At 43.1% G+C, this 17,071-nt stretch overlaps 2 protein-coding genes across 3 annotated transcripts in view; both read left to right on the top strand.

The window, feature by feature from the left end:
* Positions 1–4,013, top strand: msantd1 (Myb/SANT-like DNA-binding domain containing 1). The gene is made up of 3 exons (XM_084042931.1): positions 1–391; positions 737–1,021; positions 1,961–4,013. Exons 1-3 carry the CDS (start codon positions 108–110, stop codon positions 2,256–2,258), a joined length of 867 nt encoding a protein of 288 aa, XP_083899057.1. The 5' UTR covers positions 1–107; the 3' UTR covers positions 2,259–4,013.
* A 1,868-nt stretch (positions 4,014–5,881) lies between these two features.
* The window catches only part of LOC311034645 (regulator of G-protein signaling 12-like), a 48,129-nt gene continuing 36,939 nt past the window's right edge, over positions 5,882–17,071 (top strand). The window contains exons 1-3 of one of the 2 annotated variants that reach the window (XM_084042573.1): positions 5,882–6,057; positions 7,324–9,200; positions 10,697–10,798. In XM_084042573.1, coding sequence (XP_083898699.1) covers positions 7,416–9,200; positions 10,697–10,798 — 1,887 coding nt within the window. In that variant the 5' untranslated portion in view covers positions 5,882–6,057; positions 7,324–7,415. The remainder of the gene's footprint in view (positions 6,058–7,323; positions 9,201–10,696; positions 10,799–17,071) is intronic. The other variant, XM_084042572.1, reaches the window with a different exon arrangement.

Genomic DNA, 17,071 nt, shown 5'->3' with positions numbered 1-17,071 from the left:
CTCTCTCCCTGCAGAGCCCCAGAGACATTATAGCACAGGGAAAGGCTTTCAAACTCACCACTAATCTTCTATTTTTGTTAGCAGAAATAGAAGGAAAGCATTTCAAAATGGCTTCAGAGGAAGAAAAGCATTTCAAAATGGCTTCAGAGGACAGTTTCAGCTACCTTGTGCCGGGCCACAGTGAAAAGCACAGGCGGGCCCGAAATTGGACCGACAGTGAAATGAAAGCCCTCCTGTACGTGTGGGAGGAGCACCACGTGGACCTGAAGATGAGCAAGAGGAACGCCAAGGTGTACGAGAAGATGTCCCAGAGGTTCTTTGAGCTGACCGGAGAACAGCGCCACAAAGAAGAGATCAAGATGAAAATCACAAACATGTCTTTCCAGTACAGGCAAGTGTAGATTTAAAAAAAAAAAGGAGAATCTACTTAGTTTGGTGGATTTGACCTATAGCTTTCCTGCAGAATTGTGGCATTTTTGGGGGGGCATGCTGTAATGTCTAACTCCTTTTATAAACCTTAACCACTTAAACCACATATGGTTGAGCGGAGGCCCTCAGGGCCCTCTGCTAGTGTATGCTCTGTTTTCTGTTATTGTGGGGAAAACCTCAGCTGAAAATAGCCGATCGACAAGCTCACAATGCGTTATGCCGCGACGCATTGTGAGCTTGTCGATCTGCTATTTTCTGTGAAAGTTTTCCCCACAATGCGAATACGGATTTATTTTTGTTCTGACAGGAAATTAAAATGCAACTCCGGGGAGAGTGGAGAGGTACCCGACTGGCCGTATTACAAGCCCATCGAGAAGATTCTATCCAAGCCAATGGAGAACGGGAGGGTCAGCTCCTTTGAGTTTCAGGCCTCCACTGCCGGCTCCTCGTCCACCTCCCACGCTGCCGCAGAGGGCATGATGGGGTTCATGCCGGAGTACACGGGCTCCTCCGACGAGGTGGAGATGAAGCAAGAAGTGGACGACTTCATGAGCTCGGACAGCGTGCACAGTCTGCACACGCTTGACTCCAGGTAACGGAGACTATAGAGTCATCATGACAAGAGTCGAACACACAGTCACATGCAAGCTTGGGTTGCATGTTGAGCAAGTGAGGGGTGGAGTCTATTATAGACCCCACCCCTCCCATACAATAACAGACTGTTGTTACTGATAACAACTGGTTGATGGTGGCAGTGCCACTCTGGGGGGTTCAGGGCATACATTCATTCCACCAAGTGGTTGAGATGCAAGTAGGCCGACAGTTATTCATTTTGTAGTGAGAATCACTACAACATTACAAGTTACAAGCTTACAAGTTTTAAGTGTTTTTCTGGGCGCCTTCATCACTAAACAGTCTTTTACAATTAATTTGATGTGGAACAGCATCAGATTTCGTTCTTGTGGGTTTGGGAGAGACTTCATATTAAAATGCCTGTTTGACTTGGACATATAGTGCTACCCCAATACAACAAGACAGGGTCTAATAATGGCGTGGCATCCTATGGATCTCTGATGTCATGTGGCTAGTCTATGATGACGAACATAAAGAAAAATACATATTTCAAAAGGGACCTATATCCCTTTTGAAATATCTATTTTTGTACTACCTGAGTGGGCTGAGTGACGTTTCGAACACACTGCTCTTCAGACATATGATGTCTGTCAGTCAACTATGACATCAGTCACTTACATTTGGGCAAAGTTTCAGCCCAATCCAACCTTCAAAATAAATTTAAAAAGTTAATATAACTTTTTTGTGAATATTGTGAATAAATTCACAATATAGCCTACCTTCCGGTAGTGGAAATTTGGTGCTGATCGGTCCAGTGGGTTTTTGAGATTAGCTGCGGACACACACACACATACTCACACGGACGGACGGAAGGACGGACGGACGGACGGACGCTCGCTCGCTCGCTCGCTTCCTAGGGGCCACCCTGTAAAAAATATATCTTTCTCTTAACTTCCAGCTCCCATCGTACTCCAGCCAAGAGGAGGAGCGCCGCTGGCATCAAACAGCTGTCCTTGAAGAAGAAGAAGCTGAAGGTGATGCAGGCCATGCTGCAGGAGCAGAAGAGGGTGAGCCATGCCATGGAGGAGACGTGCCGGGAGGTCCGCAGGGCCATGCACCAGCAGAACTTCCTCCAGGTCCAGTGTCTGCAGCTCCAGGAGCGTATGATGAACCTTCTTGAGAAGATGATCCAGCCGCCCGCTGCACCGTCAACATCGTGGGGCCCGAGTGGGGTCAAAGACACAGGAAAGGGGTGAAAGCTCACTGGCTGGCCTCGACTAAAACATCCTTGCACAAGGAGTGGAATATATTTTATCCAAATTTGAGATTAATCAATGTTCAATCCTGTTATGGTATTATTAGGTCTAGGTATATGTCTGATCAGTGCAGAGTGTATTAAGTGAGGTGGGACTGAGACAAATGCCTGTTGAGACTTCTGGAGGATCCATTGACCTCATTCTGTTACATATCTGTGATGTGATATGTCCACTTGAAACCCTCACTAACATACCCATCCCTCCACACAAAGAACTAGGTTTGTACCAAATTATGATTGACTGTTAATTGAACTCTGGTAGTGTAAAAATGTACGTTAGTAACCTCACAAGACCTGATATTTTTGTGATTTAAGAGAGGTTAAGAAAATCTTAACTACAAGTTACGCAACCTAAGCTGCTATTCATGTGTGTGTATGTACAGTACGTATATTTCTTCTTTTTGTATTTCTGGTGATTGGGAATACCTCTTACCACATAAACCCTAGTGTCCCTATTTTGGGGCAGACATTCAGCGGAAACAGCAGCTCTTCAAGCTCACAATGTGCCACGTTGTGAGCTGGTAGATCGGTTATTTTCTGCAAAGATATTTAGTGTAGAGGAGGGGGACTCCAGTCAACAAAGTATATAGGGTTTAAGTGGTTATTTTAAGCTTCCAAATAAGTTACTATTATGCTCTATGACCGTTCAGACTGAATTAATGACCATTCAGTATTGCTGTCACAAGAGACCATTAATCTCTGGCACTACAGTTCTATACAATATTAACTCAAATGTGTCACATCAAGAATCATATTCTACTAATGAGGAAAATATTCTGCAAAGGAACTGATTGCATCACTAGTTATAAAACTCATTTGGATATAAAATTCAATTCAGTTGCTCACTACACTCATTGGACTGTCATAGGCCATAAGGATAACATATACTAAAGTAGAGGGGTGTTCCCTTCATATGATACACAATCATCACACATTGATGGCAGAAGCTGTTGCACTTGATTTACATATATCTACTGTATAAAGACTTGAGCAGCTTTTCATCACTGTACTTTAATTTGTGACCGACCACTATTATACACAGTGCGGAAGTACTGTAACCTATTGGTTTGCCTTAATCGCCTTTGTTTCAGCATAATTTGCTCATTGTGAAACTAGTTACACAGTGTAATCCAAATTTACCTCTGAGAGTGTAAAAATAGGCTCAGAGATACATTTGCACTCTGGATTTTTACTGTATAGAACCTCTATTCCAGTTATTGATTTGACGTCCACGATTATTAAATAGGCCTAAATTATATATGCCTAATATAATTTCGCTCCAAGGATTATAGAAGCAATGTGTCAGCATACTGGAAAACACGATAGAGCCTAGATTAGAATATATTAATTCTCGTTTTGAAGTGTTTTGAAGTAATTCATTTCTTGAATGCAACACATATTTACCATAGCCAATAATGTATCTGATCTGTGATGTATATAGCTATGTGTCCATATAGAGAATGAAGTGAAAATAGGATCAAGTGGAAGCTGATTAGTCTGGCATAGAAATTGATACCACCTAAAATAATCTGTCCATCAGCTTGTAAGAATGCTCACTTAACCATTAAGAGACACAAAAAAAGCAGCTTCTTACTTATGCACAAACAAGCCATTTTTGTCTGAAGTTCTCTCATTCAATTTTTAGTAGGCTGCTAATCGTAGCCATGCTCTAAACTCTGAACCATGCCACATGTGAATTCCTAAAGTTAATGTTATTCACCTTGGCATTGACGCATTGAATAAAGTGAAACTGATGACAGTTCCATCTGTGTTTATTTAAACTGTGCACATGTAATAACCCCAGCATGTGTCCAGTGGTGGAAGCTTAAGTACTCACATTTTGTACTTAAGTAAAAGTACGAATACCACAATGTAGAAATACTCTGTCACAAATAAAAGTCAGGTATTCAAAATGTACTTACGTAAAAGTACAAAATTATTGACATTAAAATATACTTAAGAAATGAAAGTAAAAGTGGCCAACTCATTCTGAAGAATGTCCCATTCCACACGTTTCTAAATGTATAAACATGCTTTGAAAATAGCAGATCTACAGGCTTGTAGATCATCTATTTTCAAATAGCCTATGCATAGGGCTGAAGTGGTTAATGTATGTTTTGTAATCAAAATCTACAAAGTAACTAGTAGGCTAACTAAAGTTGTCAAATAATTGTAGTGTATCAAAAGTACAATATTTGCCTCTGAGATGTAGTGGAGTAGAAGTAAAAGTATTGAAAATTGCTTGGAAACACTCCAGTAAAGTAAAACATGATCGAAAGTGTACTTCAGTACTGTACTTGAGTAAATGTACTTTACACCACTGCATGTGACTTTTGTGTCCTTGTTGCGACCGTTGCAGCCCTTTAGTCACTATGTAGCCTATTGTTTCCAAACCGTTGTTAAACATTGATCTCTGCCCCAGCCTGGAAGACGATCATACGGAAGGGAGCGACCGCATAATGAATAGAACCATAGAACTTGGGCAATAATACACATAGGTAATGTTTTATGGCTGTAGTAGCGGTAATAGGTTAAATATATATCATTTCAATATATGAAAAAAGTAATGGAAAAATCACGGCCCCCGCACGCATTAGAATGTCCTTCTTAAATATATATATTTTTCCCCCCAGTTATATTTTATTCTTTTTATATATATATTTTTGAATGTTTTTTTTTTTACTTGAAAGTGAAATATCCCTTTAACTGTCATTTAATTTGTTACACAAGTAGCCTATCGGTTTGGTAGCCTAATAGTTTTTATCATAAGGTATCAGAATCAGATACAAACATTGTTATGTTTCAGTTGGTTGTCAGCGGTTACATTTTAATATGTAACTCTGGCAACATGTATTTAACCACAGAAGTCGTGCGTCATGTCAGTCATTGTATGCTAAAAAGATAACATTGTTTTGACTTGTCATGTGTGGTTAAACCACAACCAATAGGAACGCTTCCCATGTGTTTGAATATTGAATATGACACACGTGTTGATTGGCGAGTAGCAGACGCCACCAGCGTTGCCATGTCTGCTTATTATAAGCGACTTTGGGCTTGTTTTTGCTTGTAAATATTAGTTGCGGGTTGCGTTTTTTTGGGCTTGTTTTTAAAGTGTAGCCTAGTTATTTATTTTGTATACTATATTTTAATTATTGTTTAAACAGTCCTCAAACATTTGCATGTCAAGGTAGGCTATATACCCCAAATTAATGTATTTCTCCGCAGACCCCCATCTGATTTTTTTTTTCTTTTCAAATATATTTCAAATATTATTTCACTTTTTATTTTAAAGACATTTTTGAAAATAGCAGAAGTTCACAACGCGTCGCATTTTGTGAGCTTGTAGATAGCCAAAGAAGTACTATAAACTAAAGTTGTTTAAAGTGCTCAGCCTAGTTGCTTCTTTTGGGCTTGTTTTCATAGACCTGGCTGCTTATTTATCTCACAATATCTGGCAACGATGGAGACCACGTGGTCCGGTCGTCCGGAGACGTTAGGTGTCATGGTTACTATGAAAGACGCTTTGTTAATCCACGCCACGGCCACCACAGTGTGTGGAGGAGGTGCAGCAGTCACACACAGTGCCATATGGACTACTACTACACAATCACGGAGACTGGGGACATTTTTAAATGCTAAACTTATAAAGCACAACTTGTGTTTGATCACCAGCCCCATTGTGACTACACTGAAAAAAGTATTTATTAAGACTTTTCCGGGACTTTACCGAACTCGAAAAGGTAAACATTAAAATACATTTCCAGAGATTTCTTTTGACTTATTCGTCGCGAGTTACTTGTTATTTTGTACTTTAAAAGGCGTTATTGTGACTAATTTGCGTAGCTACACTTGATATAGCATTATAATTAATGCCAAATATGTTATATGTTCAACATGTAATTGAATTAATTCGTGCTTGACAATGTTAAACACAACACAAGTTCACAACAGGGGGGAGGAGGAGGAGGAGGAGGAGCAGCAGAGAGGCTTTGATTTGTGTTCTTGAGTAGGGGCAGTGGTGGAAAAAGTACTCAAGTAAAGTATCAATACTGCAATGTAGAAATACTCTGTTACAAGTAAAAGTCTGGAATTAAACATTTTCTGGGGTAAAAGTACAAAAGTATTGGTATCAAAATGTTCTTAAAGTACCAAAAGTAGAAAGTACTCATTATGCAGAATATCCCATTTCACAAGTTTTCAAATGTAAAACATTTATAAAAAATATTTGCGAGCTCTACAAGCTCACAATTCTTTGCATGCAACGCATTGTGAGCTTGTATATCGGCTATTTTCAAATGGCCGAAATGTATGGCTGAAGTGGTTACTGTATGTTTTGTAATATTGGTAATCTACAAAAAAATCTACAAAATTGTAACTAAAGTTTGCAAATAATTGTAGTGGAGTAAAAGTACAATATTTGCTTCTGAAATGTAGTGGAGTAGAAGTAAAAGTATTGGAAATTGGAAATACCCCGTTAAAGTACAAATACATAAATATTGTACTTAAGTACGGTATTTGAGTAAATGTACTTAGTTACTTTCCATCACCGTCGAGTAGGGGAAGGGGCCAGCTGGTCTGTTTTGGGCAGTGAGTGGGTTGAGAGGGATGGGCCAATGGCCTAATTTACAAGCTGCCAGAGGGGCTTTGTGCTTGTTCAATTAAATTCTCTGTTAAATCACTTTACTTCTTTATTTCAAAAGCACAGTAGCTTTACTTTGGGCAAATAAAGGATTTACGCCTTTATGTCTGTAATAGGCCTTTATGTCTGTATTGAGGAATTGGAATTAACCACATAAGCCCTATTATATATTTCTTGTATGATGAATAGAAAAAAATAATGCTGATCTACAAGCTCCCAAATTAGACAATTCATCAGTTATTTTTGACAATAAAAATGCAAGTTAATTATGATTTTGTGCAAGACATCATGACACAACAACGGTAGATTTCTAAGTTTGGTAAACTGCAACTTGTTTCTCTCTTTGTGTCTACTGTGATACACTTAGGATGACAACAATGCATTTGCATTGGCAATGAGAAGACACCCAAGTGTTACTGTTCCCACCACCCCCTGGATTTGCAAACACCCCTGGCAAAGATGAGGATGCTGGGACAGCCTGAGGGCGCACGGAGGCGTTTGGATTTAAACCCCGCTGGCGAGTTCAAGGCAGTTGAGGTTGTCCGTGGTCGGACAGGATATGGCTTTACCATTTCGGGACATGGGCCCTGCGTGATGAGTGGCATCCTAGAAGGGAGCCCCGCTGAGCAGGTGGGACTTAAACAAGGCGATCACATCATGTCTGTCAATGGAACCGACATGTCCACGGCAACACATGAGTCTGTGGTGCAGCTCATTGGCACCTGCAAAGGGCCATTGCAGTTGATTGTGCAAGTTAAAGACCAGACCATGGATAACACCATCCTTAATAATGCAGAATTTGGAATTGGTGACAGCAGGAAAGGACTTTTCCAGAAGGTGGGAATTTTCCGCACCATTTCGGACCATTCCGGTCACTCATCCCCTAACTCAGGCCTTGGAAACAAAGCGAAGCCGAGGCCAGTGTCCGAGCCTGATCTGTCCCACTGGTCGCAGAACTGGAACACTGACGCCAAACTGTCAAAGGATGAAACTGTTCAGGTGGAGGATACAGACTCAGTTTTTTTCACTGATCCGGAAGAGCTGAATCCAGATTGGAGTATTCTGAACATGACCATGGTGGTGGGCTACTTGAGCTCTACAGAACTGACCTTGTATACTGAAGAGTCAGATGAGGTCTGCTTACAAGCCATCCGTGAGCGAATACGACAGTTGGGCACCGAGCAGGACACTCACACCCTTGTGACAATGAAGATCATGTTTGACTGCGTGCGTCTCTGTGACGATGCAGGAGCAGTTCTGGCTGCCTTCCCTGCTGAGAACCTGGTCTTGGGGGCAGTGTGTGCTGAGGACAGCCGCTTCTTCTGCCTGGTCACCACAGCGCATGTCTCCAATGGCTGTGTGCCAGAGGACGGCCCTCTAAGGACCTCCTGCCATGTTTTCTACATCGATCCCGAGTTGGCGAAACACGACGACCACCTGGGCATTGCCGGACGCTTCAGCTTTGACTGCACCCCGGACCCGGACGCCGTGGGATGCCTGGAGTTTCCCCACACCCCCCCGGATGTCCTCCATTTTGTGTCTGTCTTGTACAGCAACTTGGGGGAGGCTGTGGAGAGGCTCAGAGTCAAGCTTGATATAGAAGCCCACCAGCAGGCAGAGGAGAACAGCAGTACGGGCAAGCAGGGCAGTGCCAGCAGCAACGTAGACAGTGGGATTGGCAACTCCTCCCCCCCTGAGGAGAGAGCCGACAGGGATTTCCCTACAGCCCCCAGACCCCAACCTGGGGGACACCTCCCCAGCTGCCCATGGGATTATCCTCCGACTGAAGACGTTGACCCGACAATCCTCACCCAGAATGGACAAAGCTTTGTTATTAATCCCATGGGCAGTATCAGCACACATTCCCTTTCAGAGTCTCTACCCGGCCCAGACTCTCTGGCAAGCATCTACGGAGGTCCTCCACCCAGGCTTGAGTTTCAGTTCAAGCCCCCGCCACCACCTCCACCTTTGGGTAAAAAGCAGAACTTCTTCGGAGGGCCTCTAAGAAGTAGCCAGAAGTGGTTCTCTAAGGCAAAGCGGCCTAGAGGCCGCGACGGAGATGCAGATTCCCTGGGAGTATCCAGTACCAACTGGTCCGGTTCTTGCACTAATGTCCTACCACCGGCCATGAGCCAGATACCTTCGGACCGGTACCAGTCAGCAGAATCTTTAATGTTTCGTTCCAGAGAAGAATGGACCAACCGATTCCAAGGAGAACAGAGTGGAAAGTTGTGCAATAACAAAGTAAGTACTCAACTATTTTTATACATACCATTTCCACTGTTATCCTGGCCACACTGAGAATAGAACATCTGTTTCTGTGCTTCACTTCACTTTAATGTTCTGCCACAGGAAGTATTTATGGTCACTGGGTTTTGAGTTTCCACACTGTGAAAGGGTATTAAGTCTCGTTTTCGGGGACACCTACATGAAACACAATACTGCCATTTCAACACTCGGTGAGCTCCGAAGGCACCTGTTGTATATCAGTGATGCCATTTTCATATAGAGGAGTGTTGTTTTCTTCAATGGCCACAAGATGTCCCTGTGCTGCTATCTAGCTGATAAAATAAATCTCTGTCTGAGAAATGGTAGCTATCTCAACAGATGGATGACAGCGTGCAAATGATACTCACACAGATTTTGAGGTTTTCTGGAGAATAGCTTTCTTATTACTTCTGTTTAAGCCGAAATGCATACATTAATCTGGGCTATGTAGTTGTTCTCTTACATTGTTTATATATTATGTTTATTTTATACATTCTTCTGACATTTATTTGTTGTTGAAATCATATGAGTGGTAAATACTTTCTTTTCTCAGTCTCTGTTCAGGCACATTGAAAACAAACTGCCTATGTTCACATTAATAAGTGGGAATGAGTCATGAGTAGGTCCCCAGCATGTGCTCATCCATAACAGTGACAATCTCACACAGGAAGCTGAGCAAATTACCGGGAATAGCCCATGTGATACCGTGATAATTATCCTCTATTCTTTATTCTTGCTGAAACCATTAGGCTTAGATTTTCCATCATAATTATAGAGGGGGTTATAGATTGTGAAGCCCTGTGGTGTGCTGTGATCTTATGTGGAGAAAAACTATATAAAAAAGTGGATATATACATTATATATATTCTTTCCTCCCACATTTTTTTCTTATTTTTTCATTGACTTGGTATCAAATACATTTTTCACTTTTGCACCACTTTTTCATGCTCAGTCTTGTACACTCACCTTGATGTGATATCGACCAATCTTCAGCTGTCAGGCCTTCTCCCTAAATCTGTCAATATCTATGGGGAGAAACGTGGGTGAAAAATCTCAGTATCTATTCTACAATGCTTTCATGTTGTAGAATTGATTTCCAAAACTTTAAGTACCGGTAATATGAAAACATGAATACCTCTCTGCTATGGTATTTATATTTAACCAATCCCCCCTAATAAACACAAACGAAACAAAAACCTGGTTGCGGCTCCTGAACCAGTACCCAATTTCTACAAGCCCCAAATGTGTGAGTTTGACATCATGCCACCAACACCAACCTCTTAACTAAACTTAACCATCTCTAACCTTACGTTTTTGTGCAATGCATTGTGGGTATACTAATGCCTGTTCAGGAGCCACTACCAAAAACGATATATAATGCATGTAACTATCACTATGTAGTAGTACCGGTTGAACACAAAGCTGGATCAGTCATCTCACCAACACTCTTTTCTCTCTGGAATCTCCAACAGGGCTCCAGGTTTTGGGGCATGGGTGCCGTCCACGCCTCTGGGCGGAGTGGGCGCCGTTCATCTAAGCGTATCAGCCTAGCACGATCATTGGACGACCTTGAGGTAGGCACAGTGTCTTTAAACTCATCTGTCCCCCAAAGATTTAACGGAACTATTGTTCTGTTGTTCACATTGTGAGCTTGTAGATCAGCTATTTTTGTAATTCTTTGAAAATGTTGTACAATGACATGCCCAAACAGGGAATCGGGATGCATCAGCTATATAAATGCCGATAACAACGTCGCCAAAAAAGTAAAATAATGGCTCATGTATCAATTTGGACATTTGGTCCAAGCATCCCCCCTTTCTTGTTCTGTTCCACTTTCAGCACTTTACTAACCTTTCATTTCCGCTGCCTTGAATTCTGTAGTCGGTGCCACACTTGCGGCAAGGGGTGGCTCACAAAGTGGCCTTTGTGTGGGCCAGAGGCATGGCCCTGTTTGTTTGGCCTTGCTAATGAGCACTGCTGTGCTGAGCGACTGAATTACATGCTCACATTCTCTCATATTAGTGGCCCCTCTTTTATTATTCTCTCTCTCTCTCTCGCTCTCTCACACACACACGCACGCACGCACGCACACGCACACACACGCACACGCACACGCACACACACGCACACAATTACAGAAACCATGCCTTTATCATAAGAACATACACACAAAGAGAAAGACTGAAAGCAAAGAAAAGACATTCATGTATAAATGTTGCTTTTACAAAATATGAGTCTGGGTTGAGCCATCTAGAAATGGGTCTGTCTGTGAGTCTAGGTTCAGGTTTGCGAGTTTATCTCTCAAACCTTCTAGGAGAGGGTCTGGTCTGTGAGTCTGTTTGTGAGTCTCTGTCTGGGGCTAATCTTGCAAACCGCCAAATTTCTTATGCATACTGCCGCTAGGCCATGGAAGTACCCCCTGCATTTTACCACATGGGTGCCTCACTGTTGTTTGTTCCTGTCTTGTTTTTGTGTGAATGTTTTCACATTTCCTCACATCAGATCCACAGGGAAGTCACTGTCAGTTAGACTGTCACAAGCCCATCTTGTTTCATGCTATGCATGCATACAGTCATTATAAATCTTGCTGTGAAAAACAAACATTACCCATCTGTCTTTCTAACATGCCCGGCAGTCCTTATTGTCAGACCGTCGTCTGTCTGTCTGTACAACTGTCCACCCACCCATACATCCATCCATCTGCGTGAGTTGGCACCCATAATTGCTTTTTGCTGCTATATTTGTTTATTATTTCTGTCCATGGGTTGAGCTGTACAGTTTGGTGCATTTATGGTTGAACATTAAACATCCGTTATTATGATGATTTATGTGGTGACATTTACCCTCACATTGACAAAGATTACATGGGTTAGGATGCTGGAATGCTTTGTAATCTGTGCAATTGAATTTATCTTGTCTGTTTATTCTGCTTCAAATAGTTTTAAGATTTAGTTGATCTTAAAATGAAAATGTTTGTTTTAGGCCTAAAACAAACAAAGCCTGCTCCTTGATGATTACCATTAAATAGTTTAGATTACTTGCATTTCGAATAAATTCAGCAATGGTGCAGTTTTGAATGTCAAACAGAAGACTTATGGATTTCCCTGACCCTTTTACCATGAAAAGAAGTGTCTTGAGGCCACAAATGAACATTTCCAATGTTTTTATTTTCCGTTTTTGTACACTTCAATCATCAAGGCATCAAAGTACCACCAGACTCACGCTTCTCATTGTGTAGAACCCCTATAGCTGCTCAAATTGTTACCGTATCCAAATGAGAGCCATAATTTCCCCCATTCACCATTAAGTCATGGTAGTCCTATACATTTCAGGTAATAACGTGGCAGAGTGTTTTATGGTTGCCGAAGGCCATTAGGCCCTCACCTATCAGTAACCCCCCCCCCCCCGACTCTTATTTCAAGGGCTGAGCTTCACCTTGGGTTCACAGCCAGAGATCAGAAAAAGCCTCTGCCACGGCAGACCAAGATCAATAACATTAGCAGGTAATGACTCATGAATCGGCACGGGCTTTGTGGTTTATGAAGAGTTGTGGTACCAGTGTAATATCGTTATAAGCATATAAAAGAATAGTGCAACTGTTAGACCCCTTTCACAAAGGTAATAACATTGATTGCGGGTGTATTTCATTTAGGTGTTAGTTACTGTGCCAGCATGGAAAACTCCAGTATACACAGAAACACACAAATGAGACACTCTCACAATTACCTTCAGCTGCATTTACCTGTAAAAATCGTTGCTCGCTGAAACGGGTCAGCCTTTGCCATGCACAGATTGCACTCTCTCTTGTGTATTGTGGTGAATGATTTTTTCACTACTTTCAACTTGTGTGTATCAGAGAAGTGTGATGATAAGCTCCCGGTAAACGTGTGCATCTGGACTCACAAGGATACTGTGGGACATGTTTAGGGTCCACCAGCAGTGCTTAGGCCAGACCCCTGGCCTGCAGATAACCCCAGGATGTGGCCTCACTGCCTGATATAGGGAACTAAGGGAAGCCTAGAAGAAAACGCATGTGTCCTGTCGTGTTGCTTTTTCCATGGCCAGTGGTGTGCGTCAAAACAGCCAGCTTGGCACGTTTGTTATTTTTCCTCCACATTATGAAGGCTGTCACACGTAGTCAACTTTGCAGCCTACATGCCAAGCCAGAGCCATACAATCTCTAATTGTCGTTTCATTTGTGTTTGTTTTTGTTCTGTTTTCTGCTTCAGCAGAGGGAGAAACTCTACCATGTGATTCTCTGTGTGTTCGTGTGTGTTTTATGCAAGTTCGTTTTCTCTGTCATTGCTGCGGTGCTGCTGATGCGACAGGAGCGTGCTTGATGTTGCACGCTGAGCCTTTTGTTGTCAGATCCCCTTATGTTTGTTCACGTCGAAGAATGTGACACTTTGTATCACCCTCTCCTCATTTCTGCTCAGAGCTTGTCAGAGCGCTGCTACTCGTTGTGTCCCCGCATCCCCCTCATCGCAGGCTCGCTGCTTTCAGCACCACTTTGGAGCGCTTGGCAGACGACACTGTGTGTGTGTGCAAACATGTCCGAAAGTTCTGAGAAACGACACCATTGGCAAGCTATTCTGACTGTGTTTTGTAGAGCCTCCGCTGCACCGGCTGGGGGTCTTGGTTAGGGTGACCATACGCCCTGGTTTGGCCGGGATTGTCCCGATTTCAAGCATTCACTATCAAATTCAAATAATAGCTGTGTTCTGCGGTCAACGTTTATCATGTTCTGTTCATGTATATATGCTCACAGTACCTAACCAATCACAAAACATGAACAATGCTTTTGCGTGTCTGAATTCAACGCTTATGACTAATACGTGTGTATACATGTGTGCATGTGTAAACGTGCATAAATGGGCGTGCACGAACGTATGCGTTCATTAAACGTCCTGGTTTGGGGGGCTGAAAATATGGTATCCCTAGTCTTGGTGTACAGTCTACAAGAGCATTAGTTAATCTATGCAATAGTTGTTCATGTAAGCTGTGATTTGGTTTCTGCCAGGGGGAATAGAGAGCGCCATCTCATCTAATTGCGTGGTTTCCATTCCTCTCCTACTGTAGGTGTGCAGATGCATTAAGCAGTTGTCTTTGCACACCCGCGGCTAAGAGATCCACTATGTGGGCGTATCAGTAACTAAGGAAGATGGAGAGATGGAGGGAGGGAGGAGGTTAGACAGGAGAGAAAGGGAGGGAGTTCACACAGCAGAGAATGAGTGAGAGCCAGGGTGGGCAAGCCAGAGAGAAGGAGAGAGAGAGGAAGCGGCAGCAGGGAGAGGGAGCTTTTGAACTCCCAGTAGCTGTCAGGATCTTCATGCACGTGCATCCTGCACGCTCCTTTCTCCTCCTACCCTCCTCCTCCTTTCCGCCTCGTTCTGAGCTTGCGCTCCGTTCCTCTCAACTGCGAAAAACACACAGACAATCACCGTGCACCACGGAGCACTCTCGGATGGACCCGTTTACACGCACCAGGCGTGTGGAGCATCGCTGAGGACGAGCCAAGCGCACACACAGCACCATACATGGAACAAACTTTAACTCTCAACTCTGTAAGTCTCATGGTGAAATTGCAAGGGGGGGGTTCTTTCCACAACATTTATCATTTTGCCTTTAATTCATTCTTCCTTGGCTCGAGCGATGCCATCTTTATGTGTATTTATGATGTCCTTTTTGCAGCGGCTAATCGGCTACTTTTCCATCTTTGGGCTCTTTGTGGCTCCTGTTGTAGAGACCGAGTGGCGTACAGTGGTTAGCTTGTGTGGTCTGTCAGAGGAATGTTTTGCCCAGTGCCAACTGATCTCCCATGCGCTGCATGACACACTGTGCTGCTGTATACTATACAGCAAAAATACAGTGAAGCTTCAATGTCAGGATGCACAGTGGCTCCCAATTAAGATGCACATAGTTACCAAAAGAGTCTTTGTGAAGTGGACTGTGATGGCTCTTGTCATCCCTCCATCAGGAGTTAAGTTACGGATGAGCGGCTCCCACAGTTACTGAATAAGCCGCGTTCTGTTGGGCTCACTCTGCAAGTGACCCATTTCAAAATGAATTGACGCGGTTGGGGAGAGTTGTGTTTGTGTGTAGCGCGCACAAATGGAGATTGTGGATTTTTGTGGATCAAGCCCCCAGTGATGAACATGGGATATTATTTTCAGGTGGCCGTGTAGCAGACTTAACTTAACAGACAAGTATAGTTGCGTACGTTTTTGCTCTGCCCCTCTCGGCTTCCTATAGGCCTATTCTATCCTTGTTGTGATAACTTGTGAATCACCACACAGCTTAATCAGTTCCCTTCCCTCAAATAACCATTGCTGACTTATGCCTTTGTGAGCCTTGTTGTTTGTGCTACACAGACGGTCGTTTTGTTTTTAAGTATCTTAATCTAGATGCCAGCAAACACTGCCTTTACAGTCAAGCACATTTTTGACTTTGTCTTATTTTTTTATGTATTTTTAGGGTATGCATTCCACGCTTTCATGTTTGATGTGGAGGGTTGTGACTTGAGGAGATGAGCTGGAACGGTGTATTAGTGGGGGATTAGCGACACAGGCAAGAGGCAAACACTTTTATCTTGCTGTCATCACAGGGCCGGCTCGGGTGTGGGTGAACAGTTGCGTTTGTGAAAGGTCCTTAGGCTAACATTATAGGATGCTAGGAGCAAGCAGTTTGGCATTTTATAATTGTGTTCATTATGAATTTTTCCCCCTCTTGCTACAGAGCCTGTTTTCCCCCCCATTTTTTTCTTCAATTGCAATTAAAGAGGCTGGTTTGGGCTCCCAGCCCACCAGCTGGGAAAAAAAGTACATTAACAGAGTAAAACTTTATATGAAGTTAGTTGATTGGTCAGCTGCTCGGGGTACAAATACATAACCGCCAATAACCAGTTGACCAGATGTGGCTGTGGTTGCTGAGCTTGCCGTTTGACCAAACTATAACCACGGAAAATACCTCTGCCCGGCCACTTCTATCCAGAGATTGGCAAGTTGGAGTCTTTGCCATGTGTGTTGGTTTTGTTATATGTACCACTGGTACGTATATACAGTATATATAAGTACCACTGGGTGATGTAGTCACAGTCACTTATGACAGCAGGCAGCTACCAATTAGGGGCTGTCCATTGATGCGTAACATGACACATTGGGTTAGTTGGCAATGGCCATGTAGCTTTTTTTATTGCCCTTTGTTATTTAGCTATAGGACATGCAGTGCCATGCCAGGCTTTCGAAAGGGACCTAAAACCAAAATGTCTTGCAACTGAATCACACCCAAATCTAAACACACACTGTTTGCCTTCCTTATCCATGCTATTATTAAATTCCGCTGCTTCACTGAAAGTGAATGCGGCCAAGACTGTGCAGTGGTTACTCAATAAGGAACGGCACAGCACTGCCGAACTGCTTTATCACCTCCGGGGAACAGTTTGGACATGTCTGAGACACTGTGGGCTGCATGCCACATTTAACACTGTAACGCACACCTGCAGGTGGAGCCTTGTTCAGACATGATTTCTCCATGACATTGAGTCAGAGGTACTGTGTCTTGTTTGAACTGGAGTGGGCTCCAGCCAGGCTATACACAGTAACATCTGGAGTGTTGATTGAACTCTGAGAGTTTCTACTTTGTAGGAGAGTGAGTGTGGTTGGTATTATTTTGGCCTTGTCTTTGGCACAGCAGCACACTGCAAGACCCTGCCAAGGTCTCGTCTCCTTCGCACCGTGGAAGTCGTAAACATGGCTATTTGAGGGGGCAGCCAAGTTATTCCCCCATCACTGTGGCGAGGGATTGATATACTGAGCTTTGCTCTGGCAGCCTAAACACTAACTTTCCCT

Source organism: Gymnoscopelus microlampas, assembly GCF_963454915.1.
Source record: "Gymnoscopelus microlampas genome assembly, chromosome: 19".
In the NCBI taxonomy this organism is placed as follows: Eukaryota; Metazoa; Chordata; class Actinopteri; order Myctophiformes; family Myctophidae; genus Gymnoscopelus; species Gymnoscopelus microlampas.
Note: the sequence above shows the minus strand (reverse complement) of the source record. Positions and strands in the feature narration are given on the sequence as shown.

Excerpts from the sequence above, each read along its gene's own strand:
- msantd1 (XM_084042931.1), top strand. The coding sequence starts at position 108 with ATGGCTTCAGAGGAAGAAAAGCATTTCAAAATGGCTTCAGAGGACAGT. Across the intron at positions 392-736 it reads AACATGTCTTTCCAGTACAG|GAAATTAAAATGCAACTCCG; the intron begins GCAAGTGTAGAT and ends TTGTTCTGACAG. Across the intron at positions 1,022-1,960 it reads CTGCACACGCTTGACTCCAG|CTCCCATCGTACTCCAGCCA; the intron begins GTAACGGAGACT and ends CTTAACTTCCAG.